The sequence below is a fragment of the Trichosurus vulpecula genome, chromosome 1 (assembly GCF_011100635.1).
Source record: "Trichosurus vulpecula isolate mTriVul1 chromosome 1, mTriVul1.pri, whole genome shotgun sequence".
Lineage (NCBI taxonomy): Eukaryota > Metazoa > Chordata > Mammalia > Diprotodontia > Phalangeridae > Trichosurus > Trichosurus vulpecula.
Window position 1 is genome coordinate 144,476,748 of NC_050573.1, and position 19,219 is coordinate 144,495,966.

A 19,219-nucleotide genomic window follows, 5' to 3' on the forward strand; every position below is an offset into this window, starting at 1 on the left:
GCTGTCTCACCCTAATCAAGTCACTTGACCTCTGCCTCAGTTTCCTCCATGGTGAAACGGGTATAATAACGGCACCTATCATACAGGGGCAATATGAGGATTAAATGAGATAATAAATCATAAAGCTCTTAAGCTCTCAGTACAAGGCCAGGCACATAGTAGGAGCTTTATAAAATGCTTACTCCTTTCTCAGTCACCTCCATACCTCTTCAGCAAAGTCAAAGTCATATATTCTCTTAGTAAGAACCACAAGTTTATCTGGCCATGGTCTTGGGAAGAGGAGGGGATTATTTCCACTAAAGAGCTTCTATGTGCCTTATGATTAACAGGGAGGGAATGTGTTAAGAAGTGCTTGTTAATTTATGTTGACAGAGTAGTGTGAGACTAAGAAGGAAGAGGCTACTGAGAGGTAAGTTTGAGATAATAACAGGGAAATCCTGTTGGCAAATTATAGAAAGTATGTAAGGAACTGGGCCAGAGATTACTTGGTGCTCGGTAGCTTGGAAGCCCTGGTAGCTTCCATTCACATACACCCTCCATAATGGAAAGTCCTGTGATATAAGGATAAAGGCATGACATTACCTTCTGCTCCTTCCTCCCCTTACTTTAGTTTATGGATGTTTGAAATGCCATTTAGCTGGCTATGAATACCAAGCTCACCTCTCTATAGCCAGAGAACATTTTAATTGTCTCTAGGTCTCCAAGTATGGAACTCACCCTAGGGTGATCCTGGGCTGGATTGGATACCCTAGGGTAAAGGTGCTTTAATTTAGCCATATTTATTAGCCTAGTAATTTGATAATGACACATCCTAACACTGAGAACAGTTTAAAAGTGGAATTGGCTGCTCCCAGAGGTAGAGAGGTAGGGCTTTTTCCATAGTCAATGCTTTCGCTATCTATCTCTAGGTTCTGTCATTTAAGGTGCTGCACCTCTGAGCACCAGGTAAGTGAGGCATTGATATGGCTGTGAAATTACTAAATAGAATCTGCTTCAGCCTATTTCCTTCCCTAAGTCACACTCACTACTCATTTTTAAATGACTAAAAATAAACCTTTTCCCCAAACTAGGCTTTTTCTTAGGGGAACAACCTCAAATGTCCATGAGGGTGAGATTTGTCTTCCTAGATGTCCCCTACACATTTCTGACCCTCTCTAAGTGGTTTTTGAGAACTAGGTTAACCAGTCAAACCATATGTTCAAATGCACTTAAGGCAGTGTTTTCTATCACCTTAATGACCAAAGAAAAAGGTTGTATAATTAATGAAATGCCTCCTGCACAGATGGAAATAAGGACATTTAAAAATTGCCTAATAACCCATATCAGAGTCAATGAGGTTAACTTATAATCAAAACTATCTCAAATCAGATCAATCCATTCAACCACAGACTCTGAGAAAATTAAAAGGGATAAAGGAAAACAATTTAGCTCAGCACCTTGAAGCCTATCTTTGCCTAATTTTTGAGGGGCAACTAGGTGACACAGTGGATAAAGTACTGTGTCTTGGAGTCAGGAAGTACAGCCTTAGATACTTAGTAGCTGTGTGACCCTGGGCATGTCACTTAACTTCTGTTTACCTCTAAAATGGGGATAACATATAGTACCTACCTACCAGGGTTGTTTTGAGGATCAAATGAGATAACTGCATGGTGCTTAGTACAATGTCTGGCACACAGTAAGCACTATATAAGTGTTAGCTATCACTATTATTACTAATGAATGTTCCCAGGTACTATCTGTTTTGGGTCCAGTAGGATTAGCCAGGAACTCTTTCATTCTTCTGTCCCTGCCTCTCCATGCCTGCCATTTTGAGTTCCTATAACTCCAGGCCAAGCTCTCCAGGTACTTCTCACTGTTCTAAGACTGCTTTAGCGGCTGCTCTCTAGGGCACTTCACTATCTGGCTCCCTCCAGCATGGGGCTTCCATCCTGGAAACTCGGTCAATGTATCTTTCACTGGCTTCTCCCCATCCCCATCTCCCATCTTCTGCCTGCCCCGACCTGTCATTGTCTGGGTATCCTTTCTCCTCTAAGTTCCCATCTCCTTTGGGTTCTCTGGGTTTTAAGGGCTGAATCTACGGTTGTAGCCTAGGTTTAAAAACTATTCATGAATCAATCAGATATTCTCAGTCTGGTGTCAAATAGAGCTGCCCAGGTTAAGGAAAGGATATCCTTGTCAAGGGAACTGACATCTTTTAAAGAAATATTACTAATGGCACAACAAAATCCTCATCAGTAGAAGAAATGTAGACATTTAAACCTTTTTTAGGGAGTTTAAGACCAAATACACTGACAGGGTACAACGTACTGTCTATAAAACAGTGACAATAACTATATAATAGTGTCCATATGATAGTGACAATAACTGACATTTATGTCAGGTTATAAGGTTTATATTTGACCCTCACAGCAACCTCGTTGGGTAAGTATTAGGAATATTAATATCCTCTCTGTAGGAATGAGAAGGCAGCTAGGTGGCACAGTGTAAAGAGAGCCTGAAGTCAGGAAGACTCAACTTCTTGAGCTCAAATCTGACCTCAGGCACGTACTAGCTGCGTGACCCTGGGCAAGTCACTTAACCCTATTTGACTCAGTTTCCTCATCTGCAAAATGGGATGGAGAAGAAAATGGCAAATCACTTCAGTATCTTTGCCAAGAAAACCCCAAATGAAGTCATGAAGAATCAGATATGACTGAAAGAATTGAATAACAACAGATGAGAAAACTAAAGCTTTGAAAGCTTATGAAACTTGCCCAGGATCATAAAGTTAGGCATCCCCTGGTCCCAGCTAGAAGTGCTCCTTTGCCAGCCTCCCTGCATATGGACATTTTATCATTTAAAGAAAATAGAGAAGGCAGGATACCGTTTCAACTCTCTAAAGGTCTGTTGTGTGGAGGAAGGAAAAGACTTGTCCTGCTTTGTGTGATCATGGGACCCCATTAAGAAAAGACTCTTCAAGCTGGTGTTTGGGGTATTTAATGGACTGAAGCACATTGAATTTACAGATGACCCAAAGCTAAAAGCAGAGCCAGAACAACGTACGATAGAATCAGGCTTCCAAAAAGATGTCAGAACATGAGGAACTTATCCCTAATTGAATAAGATGAATTTAATATGAGCAAATTTAAAGTTGACACAGGCTCAAAAGTATCATCTTCATCAGTATAGGTGGGTATAGAGAATGGGTATTTATCCTCTGCTCGTGCTTTCACTCTTGGCCCAGTTCTATATACACCTATGCTCACGAGTATATTACTGAGGAGGGGAGGCTAGAGAGCAATTCAAATGAAAAAGATCTGGGGTTTTGAGTGGACTGCAAGATCAATTTGAGGTAACAGTGTGATATGGCAGCCAGTGGAATTTTATGCTATAATAATAGTAATAATAATAATAATAACTAATATTTATATAGTGCTTTAGAGTTTGCAAATTGCTTTATACAGTATCTCATTGGACCCTCACAACAACTCTGGGAGGTAGGTGCTATTATTATTTCCATTTTACAGATGAGTAAACTGAGGCAAAGAGAAGGTAAGTGATCTGCCTGGCATCACACAGCTAGTAAATGTATGAGACTAGATTAGAACTCAGATCTTCTTGACTCCAACGCTCTACCCCTCCTAGGACAATGACAGCACCGTTGTAATCTGCTCTGGACAGACCACATCAGGAATAGTATGTCATATTTAAAAAGTACATTGATAAGTTAGGGAGTATCCAGAGGAGGACAGCTAGAAAAGCTAAGGACCATTAGCATATGTTACATAAGGGTCCGTCAAAGGAACTGTGAACATCTTATCATTTAAAGCAAAAGGAAAAAAAAACCTAGAGGAGGCAGGATAAGTGTCCAAATATCTAAAGGGCTGTCTGATGGGGGAGGGAACAGACTTGTTCTGCTTTATGCCAAAGGGTGAGAAGATATTTGTTAGAATGATGGTTATATAGAAGGGTCAGAACAATGTCTAACAACTACAGCCACCCACGAGCGATATTCGCTGCCTCAGGAGGGACTTCGCTTCCCTAATCTACAAGCTGGATAGCCATTCACGAGATATGAGACAGGAGGGATTTTATTCAAGCACAGACAAGTTAGACAAGGTGGACTTTGAGGACCCTTCCAACTCCTAGATGGTGATTCTATGGCTGAATCAGTATGGGGGCTACAGAAGTGACTGTTCAAGAAAACAGCTGAGTGGTAAGGGTCTTCATTACCAAGTTTTGACATTTTGTAAAGCAGTAGATAATAACAGAGTTGACTTTTCCTAGGATGACTGTCCAGGAGATTACTTTGACACTGACCTCCCAGAGGCGGTGGGAGGGGGAGCGGAAATTCCATCATGAGTAATATCTACATACAAAGATTTCTCCTGTCAGATTGTTATCTCCACTCACCTTGTCACAGAAGACCTTGATCTGGCAGTATGCTCTGTGAATGGGTTTATTGCTTCGATTGTTGTAACTGTATGTGTCGATCTGAATCATCAAAGGAAGCCCTTTCACCCCTTTTTGGGAGGAGAAGTCTGTACTTAGGCAATTCACAGTGATGAAAATCTGAGGCGGAAAGAGAGAGGGAGGGAGAAAGAGGAAGAGAGAGAAAATGCATAATGAGAGAGCACAAAAATACATACACATCCAACTCAAACTCAGAATGCTAGACAAACCTATGAGAGGCAGCATGTCATAGTGGAGAGGGCACTGTCAGGAAGACCTGAGTTCCACCTCAGACACTAATAGTCGTGTGATACTGGGCAAGTCGCTTAATCTCTCTGTGCCTCAGTTTCCTAATCTGTAAAACGAGGTAGCCAGACTCAGCCTCTAAGATCCCTTCTATCTCTAAATCTGTCCTTAACATGGAGTCACCTCCCCCAAGGGATTTATAGATAGATTGGGGGGGTGGTCTCTGAACTTGAATGGAATAAAAAATCCTACCCCTTTACTCTCATTAACCTCTGACATTTCCTTCAATTATTTAAAAATATTATTCTGAGAGAGGGTCCATAGGCTTCACCAGATTTCCAAAGGCGTCTAAGACAAATAAAAAAGACTTCTCCTCTAAAACTATGATTCTGTGAATATGCCGGCATTCTAACTTGTTTAACTTGATATATAATGACTGACACTTATATAGCTTATATATTGACATTTATTAAGCACCTCTATGTGCCAGGCACACAGCCCAGCTAGATACTGTAAGTATTATTTTCTCCATTTTACAGATGAGACTGTGACTTTAAAAGAAAGGGCATATTGTGGCCACTAGTCTGTAGCCACAGTCTCAGAGGAATGATTCAAACTCAAGTATCTCTGGACTCCAAAATCATTGTTCTTCTCAGCATGCTGTCTCTCTTAATAGGATAAGATTTCTTATATTTTAAAAATTAATGCTCTAAACAAATTCTCAAGTGTGCTCCACTTCTCCCATCTTGGGTCTTTAAGTTGACAACAAAATAGCAAAAATTTAACCTAAGATACTTCTTTACATTGTATGAGCAAATTCATACTTATGGGCTTCCAGAGCAGGGGAGAGGAAGAAGAAGAGAGAAAACAAAGAAGTTATTTGCTTTCTTAAAAAGCACCACAAATTATATTTCCTTTCACAGATGGATTCCAGTCTCAGCTTTGTGACCTTAAATAATTAGCTGTGTGATCTTGAGTGAAGCAATTATATATTCTCAGAATATAATTTTGGTATAGAACAAGGGTTGTTTTTAACCTTTTTTCTGTTATGGATCCCTCTGGCAATCCAGTGAAACCTGTTGCTGCTCAGTTGTTTTAGATTCTTTGTGAACCCATTTGGGGTTTTCTTAGCAAAGATACTGGGATAGTTTACCATTTCCTTCTCCAGCCCATTTTACAGATGAAGAAACTGAAGCAAAAAGGGTTAAATGACTTGCCCAGTCACACAGCTAGTAAGTCTCTGAGGCCAGATTTGAACTTAGGAAGATGAGTCTTTCTCAATTAGATGCCCCTAGTGTAGGCTATAGACTCCTTTCCAGAATAAGACTTTTAAATGCATAAAAACACCTATGATTACAAAATAAATCAATTATACTGAAATGCAGTTATCAAAATGTTAAAACATACCACCACCACCAACAACAACCCTGAGTTAACAATTTCTAATGGAAAGGCAAAAAACACTGAATTTGGAGTCAAAGGACCTGGGTCCAAATCTCATCTCTGCCATCCAATGGCTAAGTGACTTGTGGACAAATTGTTACTTATCTAAATGTCATCAGTTTCATCATTTGTAGTATAAGGAAGTCCAGTTATAATACTCCTAAGGTCTCTTCCAGGCCTAAAACCAAGATCTATAAAACGAGGGGATTCGATGGTATGATTTCTAAGATCTTTTCCATATCTTAATTCTATACATTTATTTTTAAAATTTTTAACTTGACAGCTTAGCTTCACTTGGTTGGATCATATTTCATATTTTCTTTGTTATAAATAACTGGGAGAAAAGAGAAACCTTAAGGCACTATATGTATTATCATAATTATTAATAATAATAATAATAATCCATATTTCTAATTCTCAAAAGTAAACCAATGATTTTGTTGCTCATAACTTGAAAATAAAGAAACATATTCGGGTAATATGCATTGCATGATCAAACATGTACAACGTATATAAAATTGCTTACTCTCTCAGTGAGGGAGGAGGGGAGTGAGGGAGAGAGAAAATTTGGAACTCAAAATTTGTTTAAAATGAATATTAAAAATTGTCTTTATTTATATATTTATTTATAAAAATGGTAACTGAAGAAGCAATAAAATATTATTTTTAAATGAAACATATTCTATAAATAAGGTTGTCAACTGCGCTTAGGTGGTACAGTGGATAGAGCACTGGGTTTAGAATCAGGAAGACTTTGTGAGTTCAAATCTGGTCTCTGACACTTAGTAGCTGTGTGACCCTGGGCAAGTCACTTAAACCTGTTTGTCTCAGTTTCTTCACCTGTAAAATGAGCTAAAGAAGGAAAAGACAAACCACTCCAGCATCTTTGTCAAGAAAACCTTAAATGGGGTCATGAAGAGTCAGACACAACTGAAACAACTCAACAATGAAAAACTTATCAAAACATATAAATACTCCTAGAAATTTTAAAGCAAATAAATCTAGTTATTTATTCTTATGAATGGCTGTTAGACAATAAAGATTAAATATGGATAAAAATTAAATTTTGGCACCTTCCAACAAGTGTTGCAAATGAAAACCTTGACATGTCAAAAGCAGACAATGAGGAAAAAGTAATATTAAGACAAAGTAAATAGCAGAAAGAGGGCCAAACTTTGACTCAGAAGATCCATTTTCGAGTCCTGATGCCAACAGATACTAGAGAAAATTAATCTCTGGGAAGCTCAGTTTTCTCACGTATAAAATATTGCCACTATTTGTAGCACATACTTCAGAGTTGTTGTACTGAGGACATTAAAAAAAAGGCAAAACAGTTCCTGCCTTCAAGGGGCTCACATTCTAATGGGGGAAACGACATGTAAATAAATAGGTACATACAAGATACATGCACAGTAGATGGAAATGAAACTGAGAGGGGAAGGCTGTAGTTGCTAGGGGAACCAGGAAAAGCTTTTTATAGATGTTTGAGCCGAGTCTTAAAGGAAGCTGAGCCACACTTTGAGCCAGGAAGACCTGAGTTTGGATTTTACCTCAAATGCTTATAGTTTTGTGACTCTGCGCAAGTTACTTAAAATCTCATTGCCTCAGTTTTCTCAGCTGTAAAATGGAAGAGTTGGATTTGAATTCTAAGGCCCCTTTCATCTCTTAAGTCTATGATCTTATAACATTATGAATATGCTTCATGCAGGGGAGCAGAGTCTAGAGATGGACCATTGTGAGCAAGTGAGAGAAAACAGGTCAGTGTGGCTGGATCATATAGCATATGGAGAGGAGTACAGTGTAAAAAACCCCAAAACTATTTATAGAAAGAAAATAGGTTATGAAGAGCTTTAAAATGCCAAATGAAGGATTCTGTATTTGATCCTTGAAGTATTAGGAAGCCACTGGAGTTTACTGAGGAGGGGAGACACAGGGAAACCTACATTTGAGGTAAATCATTTTTCAGTAGTTGTTTTTGTTCAATCATTTCAGTTGTCGCTGACTCTTCGGGACCCCTTCTTGGCAAAGATACTACAGTGGTTTGCCATTTCCTTCTCATTTTACAGATGAAGAAACTGAGGCAAACAAGGTTAAGTGACTCGCTCAGGGTTACATAGCTAGTGTCAGAGGCTGCATTTGAACTCAGGTCTTCTTAATCCCAGGCTTGGTACTCTGTCCACTGCGCTACCTAGCTGCCCTATTTTAGCAGCAGTATGGAAGATAAATTGGAATAGAGAGAGACTTGAGACAAGACAGATTAAAAGGCTTTTGGAGAAATAGTGTGATGAAGGGAAAGTGGGAACTGACACCCATTATCAGTCACAGGTGCACCCAGAGCCAGGTTCTGCTGCTACCTCAGCTCACTCTCACTATTATTACCACAATGCTCAACAGAAACAGTGAAGGACAGTAAGAAAGGGTAAAACAAAGGTTAAGGAGATTACCATAATCTGAAGCCAGAACCCAAACCCAAAAAGGAATCTGCAAAAAAAAAAAAAAAAAGCGGAGGGACTTCATTCAAAGGAAAGTGGATACTGGTAGAGATGGAACAATCTTGCAGAAAACAGATACTAAAACAGAACAGGCACAGAAAGTTCAAGGGGCTGAAGACGCCAAGGGAATTCTAGGGAATTTTGTTAATTGTACTTCTAGTGATGGTACAATTTGAAATATTATTTTTATCAAGTCTTCTCAAAATGCAGAATTTTGTTTTACTTCTTGTCTAAACTCTGTTTTTAGCAGACAGAACACTTTGTTATTTTCTGGGCAAGGAACACGTGTCACTAATGGGATGCCTCAAATGCTGCATTGAAATGAGTGGTGATTTCTTCCCTTCTAGTTCTTGAGGAGATTTCTTCTGGACACCAGGAAGAGAGTACCTGACCTTCCCACACATACATACATCCGATGTACTGGTATGACTATTGATGCCCCCAGAATTCTGATGGGGTCAGAAGTGGGTAACTTTAAAAATTAACTTGTACTTCTTCTCTGTCTATCAGCATAAACTTTACTCCTTAAAACACAGGGCCCTCTCAGGACCCACCCTCATTTCCTTCCCTTTCTCCACATACTGCACCACCCCCATCAATTCTGTTGGATACCACAGTCTTTCAGGGAATCGAGTTCAATGACAGCCCTGAGATGACCTCACCCCTAAGAGTGGCAGTTCCTTTCTCTTATTTGGGGGATCTTTTTTGAAAAAGAATTCTGTATTTTCATTTCATTTCTTCAAAGTTAGAGTAGGCTTATGAAAAATTATTAAACAACGTATGCTAAATGTAAAAGTGTCCACCTTTCCTCCAAATTAAATCAAATGATGTATATGCATATGTAAAGCAGTTAGCACAATGCCTGGTATGTATCAGGCACTGTGTGAATATTTATTCCCTCCCTTTCCCTTCCCTGCTTAATGTATAAAACGAAAATTCTTCACTAGCTTATATAATCACTTTATGTTTTTCGTAGTCCATTGAGGAGAGGAGTTTGAAAGTTGTTGTATACTGTTGCTAATAATAGACCATGTCCTGCCTGAATTACTGCGATTGTTTATGAAAAGAATCTTTAATAAACCTGGATGCAGTTTCATGGAGGAGAAGAGGGGAAAATGGACTATTAAGTCCAGGCAAGAGGTGATGAGTGCAGACTTTAAGATGGTGGCTGTGTGAGCTGAGAGGAGGGGGTGTATGGGAGAACGATTGTAAAGGTAGAAATGACAAGATTTGGCAGTCTACTAGATCTGTGAGATAAACGAAAGAGAGGAGGTTATGGACTTGAGTTACTGCAAGGATGGTTGAGAAACTGGGTGACTAAGGAGGTGGGAGTGCTCAACAATAATAGGGAAATTCAAAAGATGGGAAGAGCCTGGGTTCTAGAGATTTGTGTGCTATGATTACCAAGAAATGATCTATACTCACATTAACATGTACGCAACTTTATTCTACCTAACAAAATGGGGGTGTTTCTGGGGGGAAACACCCATCCTTTATATTATAAATAAGTAAATTTAAACATTAAATTGTGGGAACTAAGGAACAGAGAGGTTTCATCTGTAAAGTTATCAGGTATGAGGTGTGCCCAGTTGAACGCACAGCTGCAATCCCAGGGCATGTCTCTGGGGAAAACTTTTTGTTCATGATTAACAGAAAAACATCAGAGGCAGGCAAAACACACTTGATATCTTCTACCAGGACTTTGATTCTTCATAAATCAAGAAATTCAGGAATCCTATCAGTCAATCAACAAATATTTATTGAGTATCTGGATCTACTCCCAAACTAAGGTCAGATGTTCAGAAGATCTGATGTAGAGAATATTTTCATGTAGTAGGGCCCAACTGCATTTTCATTTTTTTTTCAGAGAAAAGCCACCAGCTGATTGCTTCAGCACTGAAAGCAATGACTTATGGAGGAAAGGGAGGATGTGTGATGAACAGGGAGCATCAGGCAAACCAGGTTATAATGGTGTCTATCTTATAGCAAATCACCCAGGCCAAGATTTCTCTAACTGGGGCTAACAATCCTCAAGAGCAATTCAGGAGATCTCAGAGGCAAAAGCCGAGTTAGAATCCTATCACGTTGAGTGGCAGCCATGACTTAATAGATAGAGAGCTGGCCTCAGACAGAAGACCTGGGTTTAAAGTTCTGCCTATGACATAAATGGGCCATGTGACTCAAGTCAACAAGTATTTGTTAAGTGCTTACTACGAGCCAGGCATTGTACTAAGCCCTGAGGATGCAACGAAAGCTAATTTCTTTTCTCAGTATCCTGGGTCAGCGAACCTAGAATCCACTGCAAGACCCCAAGAACTGTATGAGCTTTCTGACCCTTGAACATCCACCCAGCATGTCAGTGATCTTCTCCCCTTGATGAGTTCCTTTTAGAAGCCTCCATTTTGGAGACACACCCAGACCAGCTCTGCTTCATTTCCCTTTATGAGCACTTCCAACTCACTAGACTTTACCACCATGTCTCCTCATGAGGTCCCTTCTCCCACCCCACCTTTTAATCTCCCTTTTTTGTGTTGTCTTCCTCTATTAGAATGTAATCTCCTTGACTATCTTTCTTTTTGCCTTCATTTGTATTCCCAGGACTTAGAACAGTGCTTGGCACATAGCAAACACTTAATAAATGCTTGTTACCTACCTGCCTCCCATACGTAGCATGACCAGCAGGAGTGTGTAATCAACCAATCAGAGAGTCCTTTCCAACTCAGCTAGCACCCTCTTTACCCACTAGCATCCCAAACTCTCCCACTCTGCCCCTTCCCAGCAGCTATTCCAATTCTCACACTCTCTCCACCAGTTCTCAGCTCCTCAGGGCCAATTATAATCTCCAGGGCACCTACATCAGTAGCTGTGTGGGCAAAGCCCCTTGGCTATAGTGTGCTCCATCCCCTGTCCCTCAGATCGCTTCATGGCATAACCTGGCAGCCCCTCAGAAAATGGATTCTGTGCTTCAGGGCAGTGCCTAGTGAGTTGGAGCCATGCTCCCTCTTCCACCCCCAACCCCCATCCTTCTTCTTTTTCAGTGGGACAGAGTGGGGCACTGCATTCCAGACCTCATCACATTGGTTTTTCCAAAGAAGTCCATCTTCTCAGTAATCCTCATTCAAAACCTTGGCGTCATCTTCATCTTTTCATTCTTACTTCCCCCATATATCTCATCTGTTGTCTACTGTTTAGTACAATATACATGCAATATAAGAGGCCAGGCTTTAAAAACGTTTATTAATGACTGATTATTGCCAAATCTTGTTTCCATCCCAATATCTCTTATATCTGTCCCTTCTTTCCACTCATAGCCCTAACAACCCTTGTTCAGGCCCCTTATGCTGCTAAACTGGACCCCAACAGGCTCCCAACTGGCTTGTCTCTCAAGTCTCCCACTCCAATCATTTCTCTACACAGTTGCCAACACAAGTTTTCTAAGTACAGGTCTGAGCACATTACAGCCCTACTCAATAAACTCCAGGGGTCTCCTATTACCTCTAGAATCAATGATTGTTCATTCTGCCTTTTGCTTATCCTTCTAAAATTTCTCTTTTTTGTGTAAGTTATATAATATAATTATTTTCACAGTAGTGCATTATATTATTTATAAATAAGCAAATGGACATATGCTGGAGATGCATGATCATGTCTTACTGATAGAGGTACACAATTTAAAAAAATCAGCGGACCACTGATCCAGGCAACTCTCTATGGCTTAAGTCGCAGAGCAGGAATAGACCTGCATTGGTGGAAATCACCTCACTGGAAGTTTCTTCTATCAATGTAATTACAGATAAGACTTTAATGAAGAATTTTACTATGCTTCCTAACTCTTTTCCATCCCTGAAATAACTGTGAACTTCTTATGTCATATTTGCTTCTATCACCCATCCATTTTTCTAGAGCTCTATCTATACTGATAATATGAGAAATTGTGGTATAGGAATTGAAAAGTGAGTATCAGATCTGATATCACCTTTTGTTTGTTCCTGAGGGAGACTGAGGAGAGGGAGGAGAAACATCATCATGACATAAGAAATAATGAAATGGACAGTTTGAGAGAAAACTCATGTGAACAGATACAGGGTGAAGTGGAACTAGGAGAACAATTTGTATAATAACAATATGAAGAAAAACAACTTTGAAAGACTTGAGAGCTCTGGTCAATGCAATGACAAGCCATGACTCCAGAGGAGTAAAGATAGATAAAGGCTTCTAACCTGTCACTCACACCTCAAAGGGGGCAGGAGTGTTAAGGGACTTAAGATGCAGAATGAGATCCACATTTCCAGATGTGGGCAATGGAGGAATTTGCTTTGTTTGATTATGCATATTTGTTATGATAGTTTTCTTTTTCTTTTTGTATATTCAGTGGGAGAGGGGAGAAAATAAATTCTTGTTAATTGAAAAAAATTAATGTCAAAACATAATAAAAAAAAACAAAATGAGTTAGCCCCAGTGAAACTTCTATTAGTCTTCAAAAGTTAGTATTTTATTATTATTAAAATTAGAAGTTCACAATTACTAATACCATAGCAATGTCACAGTGAGCAGGATTAGTGGGAAAAGTAGGGTACCCTCATTATCAATTTTACTAAATGAAACTGAAAATTTTAGCAGTTCTAATTTTCTTTGACTAATCTAATTGATATTGGGACTTATTCCTCTTGGCCCATGGGAATTTGCATAGCTTTAAGCTGTTGCTAGCTCTGCACGTCTATAAAAATTTTATTTTGGAGAGAAATCAATTCATCACTGGGAGGGTGAAGCAAATTGATAAAACAGAATATCAACAGACTGCCAGTGATAAGTGAAGGATTTCAGCAACACTCTAATTGCAAACAACCCAGATGAGCTAACTCTCATTTAACCCTGTCAGGATGACTTATGAGGTAACAATCAGCATTTGACTTCTTTCATCAAGGAGAAGATGGAAAACTGGGATCCCAAGTTACTCAGGCTTCTGCTATTTTAACAGCAATCAGAAAATACATGTGATTGACTGGCAAAACAGAGATTTCAAATGAATATGTAGAGATGTAGCACATAATAAAGTTCTGACCTTTGGTGTTGTCGTAAAGAGTTTTCAGTTGTGTCTGATTTTCCATGACCCCATTTGGGGTTTTCTTGGCAGAGATGCTGGAGTAGTTTGCCATTTCCTTCTCCAGCTCATTTTACAGATGAAGAAACTGAGGCAAACAGGGTTAAGCGACTTGCCCAGGGTGACATAGCTAATAAATGTCTGAGGCCAGATTTGAACTTATGAAGATGAGTTTTTCTAGTTCTAAGCCCAGTGCTCTATCAATTGCTGCACCTAGCTTCCCTAGGGCCCATGGTAGATATTTCATAAATAAATGTATGTGGTGATTATTCCATAAAGAAGGAGAGGTATCAAAGGAATGACTAATCAGTTTGGGTTTCTCAATTAACATGATGAGATTTCTGGGTACGAACTTTCCTTTGGAGACAAGACACCGTCTTGTGACTATTAGTTACTATGCTGACTGAGTTTCAAAGACTGGGCCAACCTTGATGTTTGATTGAATAATAATCAGCCATCTTTCCCAGGGGTCTATAAAAACTTTGACTATTGCTACGCACCCACTCATACCCCACTCTCTCATCTTTGAATACTTTCTTTCTACCTACAGAAAATGGACCAAAGCACAACAATGTGGGCCTGTATCCGTACACACCCAGCCTTCTTGAGAGAAAAGTGAATTTCCTGATTTAATATGTCCCTTGAAGAAAGATGAAAAATCAACATGGTTTCTGAATGGGATTCTACCTAGCGAGAAAACCCAGTATGATACTCAGACAATTCAGGGTTGCTGAGAAAGGGGCTTGCTTGATCAGCCTATGTTCATCTTCCAGGGAGAGTCTAAAAACCACTACAGGTCTTAGAGAGTCTAAAAGGACTCTGTGGGAAAGAGAGATTCACTAGAATTACAAAGTGTTGCCTCAATAGCACCCCTAATTACTGTTCCTTTCCAAAGACTTGATAGACTGTTCTATCTTAGGTCACCTGCTCCCCATTTATCAACTCTCACCTGATCCACACCCTCTGTGTCCTAGAGGAGCTTCTAACTTTTGGCTCTGGTCTCCTGATTGGTGATTGCTCCTCCCAGACCTGAGGTTTCCAAACTTATTTGGCCTATGGCCCCCTTTACAAAAAATTACTCAGCACTCACCTGGGAATCTACTCTATTTAACCCTTAAATGTTTTTTTTTAATTGCATCATTTCAAAAAATACAAAATATTTTTAAATGACATATCTAAAATTTAATAATTTATTGTAAATTTGTGAGGGTTCTCCTGCTTTAAAATTTTGGTGACACAATATTATGTCATATAATCATATAATATCATATTGCAAACAAGTCATTACACACATATATTCCTGCTGAGGCATGCTGACTTCCTGACAATGTGAGACATGTTTGCCTGCCAACACTTGCTTACTAAGACCTGTTGGTGGACTTGACCACTAACCAATTTTAACTTGCATTTTGTATGTTTATTTGGAAAATAATGTGATCACAAGGACTTTAATTCTGTTACACAACAGATGAAACATGTACTAATGTTTTTTTCAAAATTTTCTCATCTTCTCTTTTTTCCTTGTGTTTCCCTTATTTTTATTCAATGCCCCCCCAATTGCACCCAGGGCCACTACTGCCCTGCCCTGGATTGTTCCAGGGCTCCCCAGGGGGTGGTATCACTCACTTTGGGAACTTCTGTGCCAGATCATACTTTTCTTCATTCCCTCCCCAAAAGCCACCTTCTTTTCAACTTCTTCTCCTATTACCTATCACTCCCTCCCCAAAAGTGAATATTCACAACCATGATCTAATCAATTCCTTCAATCTATTCTCTTATGGCTCCACTCACCATCTCTATAACTTTCAGAACAAAATTGTCCCTTCCTAGCCACTCCCCTCTATTGCTTCCCCCATTAGAGTGCAGAGACATTTATTTTTACTTTTTTGTATCTCTAGCACTTAGCACAGGCAGACAAATTGCAAGAAATTAATATATGCTTATTTATTAACTGACTGGTGAAATAAAGGTTTTCCCATATCTGATCCTTTTATTGTCTACTAGGTGGCCATGGTGGAGTTGGGGGAACCTATTATTCAAATTTGGGGAAATCTAGAGATTAGCTTTATTTTTATAATGATCCACAGCAAGGAGTGGACCTTTTGGGATTGGTAAAAGGAAACTAATAGAGATGGGGTGAGGGAGGCAGAGGACAGGAGCCATTCAAGACAGAGGGGCCTTTCTTAGTACAGCACTAGAAGCTAAGACCCCAGCCCATTGTTAGAGAGTCTGCTCTCTAATTGGGAACATAAGCATTTTGGATAAGAGCAGAATTGCTGCAAATTTGGGTCCTCTAGAGTAAATTTACTTCATAAACATGAGCCAAGGCTACATTTCCAAGATCTCCAGAAAGTAAAACCCTATAGTAGGGCAATAAGCCAAAGAGAAAAAAAATGATTTTTTTTTTGGATCAGGCTATCAAGATCCACAATGAACCCAGTTCATATGAACACAAGGACTTTGGTCGGGGGCGGGGCTGAGACAAAAGAGGGGTGAGAATAAACATGTGCAATTTGACTCTTCCACTGGGCCTATAATAGAACGTAACCTATCCTTCCTCAGTAATGACAGAGAGGATGAAATAGTATCTATTGCTTGTGTTTGGGGCAGAAAGGGATCAATTTTCCCGCAAGTATGGAAACCTTAAAAGGGTGTCCTCTCAGGGTTATAATGACTGCTCCTCAGAGAATCAGGTGAATTAGTCTAGCAATACTTGCTTTCCCTTAAATACCGAGATTATCAAGTTAGTGGTCCCAAAGGGTCATTTGTGTGAAATGTATCATATCAGTCTACTGGACTCTGATGGCTGAAGGAGAGAGTGAGGCTGATGACTGCACGGCACTGCCTCATTTAAATCCAATTCACTTGCGAGTCAAGACACCACCTTCCTGATGTCATTGGTCCTCTTTGACAACAAAGGACAAACAATAATTATATCAATCAGCTCTGATAAACTGTACTGATGGAAGTTTTTGGCCATGGATTTCATAAGTCAAGGAGTGTGTCCGAGTAGGGAAAAAATGGACTTCGGGTGAAAACCTAGCTTCAAGTCTTGTCTACACCACCTTAGTAACTCTATGGTCTTGAGAAAATCACTTCCACTCGAAATTCTCTCATCTGTGAAATGGCATCTTTGTGTCTCCACATCTTTTGGCATGGTGTTTTGCAAAGAGAAGGGGCACTGCAGGTTCTTCTTGAGTAAATGAATGAACAAATGTTAAATAACTTTGAGAACAAATGATAACATACAACAGCAACAGTTATTATGAACTAAGGAGCAAGGCAGAAGCAAAGAAAACAGTCATAAAAGAACCAGAAGGCCCACTGAGACTCATCAAAAACAATGTTTGAGGTAACACAAGCTTCAGGTAGGGTTGGGATTGATCATAGTCAAAGGGATCTGGTATCAGAGGGCTCAGTTCAAACCCTGAGTCTGCTACTTAATTATTCTAAGCCTCAGTTTCCTCTAAAATGAAGAGTTTGGGTGAGGTGTCTTCTGAGGTCCCTCTATGTTCTTCAGAACTTGTAGGAACTTTTCCAACTCAGATTCTATGTTTATGAATATTAACACTACTTATCTCACAAAGTCTAATAATATCCAAACTGTCTGCCTGCTAACTGTGAGGATCAAATCAAAGAGATTTATAACTGTGTAGCCCTATATAGATGTGAGCTATTATTTTGATAAAGAAGTTTGCTTACTGGTGACAGCTGGATTGCAGGCAGTCAGATGTATAGGCTTAGTTTTTTTCCACTTGCTGATTCAGCCTCATACCACACGGCCTGGAAGAGTTCTAGTGGATATTTCCTAAACCATTAGCATTCACAGTTGGCTCCCTGATTTATCCATATATCAAATTAGGCATTCATTCTGATACACAGGAAGGGGAGTTAATTGTGTGCTCATCAGCTCAAAGTTTAAACTGCAGGACATGAAGTGATTGACCATGAATATTTACTAAGTAAGGCTGCTTTTCTAATTCAGAAGCACAGAGAAGCATACTTACTGAAAATATACCACCAGAGGGAGAGCAGCCTTAAAGGCACTATAAAAGTTAGTCAAGCTAGGAGGTGGTCTTTAAAGGTCAAACCGAAAGCACTTGGGAATCCACCCTAGGATATTTGGTGGGACAAAGGGCCTCCTAGGGGAGATAGGAGGAGAGGTGAGGGTCCTCAGGGCTACCAGGCTGTGTACTGGATTGTTGATTATAGCACCATACATATTTACTCCATACAGAGTAAACAAACACAAGCCTGGGCTCTCTCCTGGATTGTATCGGGAGGGAACGGAGTGGCAGAAATTAAATGATGCAGCCGGGTAATTAATGGTACTCCTGGCACTGGTTCTCCCTTCTGATTTGCCTGCCTGACTTCTCAGAACAGTACAATATCAGTTCTTGATACTATCACAGTCTTGGTGAGGAAAACTTACAACCAAAAGGTTAAACATTAACTGAAGCCAGGGGATGGGGGATGGGAAGGCAGGTAAGGACACTAAGTAGAACCCTGATTTAGAAACTGATTAGAAAGGATTCTGCTGCATCTCACAAACCCAGCTGAGTCCTTCACTCCCTGTGCAGCTGGCAAATGGGAAACAGATTTCTTTTAAAAATGTATCTAGGATGTTAAAAATTGTCTTTACATGTAATTAGAAAAAAAGTTTTTAAAAACTGTTTAAAAGAAAAAAAGGAAAATGTATCTAAGCAAGTCTTGCAGTTTTTTTAAAAAGTGCATTAAGTTAATTGAAGTCAGAAGGCATGAATTGCCCACATCCATATGCCCTCAGCAGCCCACTTCTGACAACTTCAATCTGGGGTTCTCTGTCTAGTTGATCCCCCTTCTAACTCTAGTCAGGTATGAGTGTGTCAAGAGTGAGTACATGCATGATCTGAAATATGAGTCTGTCACCTACAAGTTTTAAAATCATGTCTGTAGGATCAATTCGAACCCACTCTTCGTCATTTTCCTGTAATCTCACCAGTACATCCTTGGCTTCTAAGTAACATATTCATAGAGAGGTGTAAATTGTGGCATACAAGATATACAATTCATTTTTGCAATGCTTTTGAAGATTTCTCCAGCTGGAAATATTGTTTCTACAAGCACAAGAATAAATGTTGCCATAAACTTCTCCTTTAATGTCCCCTTTGGGTTCTGAATCTTTGATTCTATCTGCTTACAAAAGTGAGATAAATGTATTTAAGGCATTATTTGAATGCAAGTTTAAAATGACGACTACAATGACCTTTTTAATATTCATAACCCTTCTCTTTGTAGCATTTAGCTCTGTTGACCATCCTTTCCTACTTGACACTATATCTTTCCTTGGCTTCAGAAATACTCTCTTCTCCTGTCCTACCAACTCTTCCTTTGCCATCTCACTCTGTTTTCTCTTCCTCTTCCAAACCATCAAAGCTGATGTTCCCTCTATGCCCTCTCTCTTAGCAGTCCTATCCATTGTCATTACTTCAGCTACCACTTCCTTTTAGATTGCTTCTAAATCTAA

The 19,219-nt window shown here is 39.5% G+C and overlaps 1 protein-coding gene across 1 annotated transcript in view; it reads right to left on the reverse strand.

The window, feature by feature from the left end:
• GRHL2 (grainyhead like transcription factor 2) overlaps positions 1-19,219 on the reverse strand; it is a 224,500-nt gene that overhangs the window by 45,653 nt on the left and 159,628 nt on the right. The window contains exon 9 of the mRNA XM_036740809.1: positions 4,393-4,551. Within this exon, the coding sequence (XP_036596704.1) occupies positions 4,393-4,551 (159 nt within the window). The remainder of the gene's footprint in view (positions 1-4,392; positions 4,552-19,219) is intronic.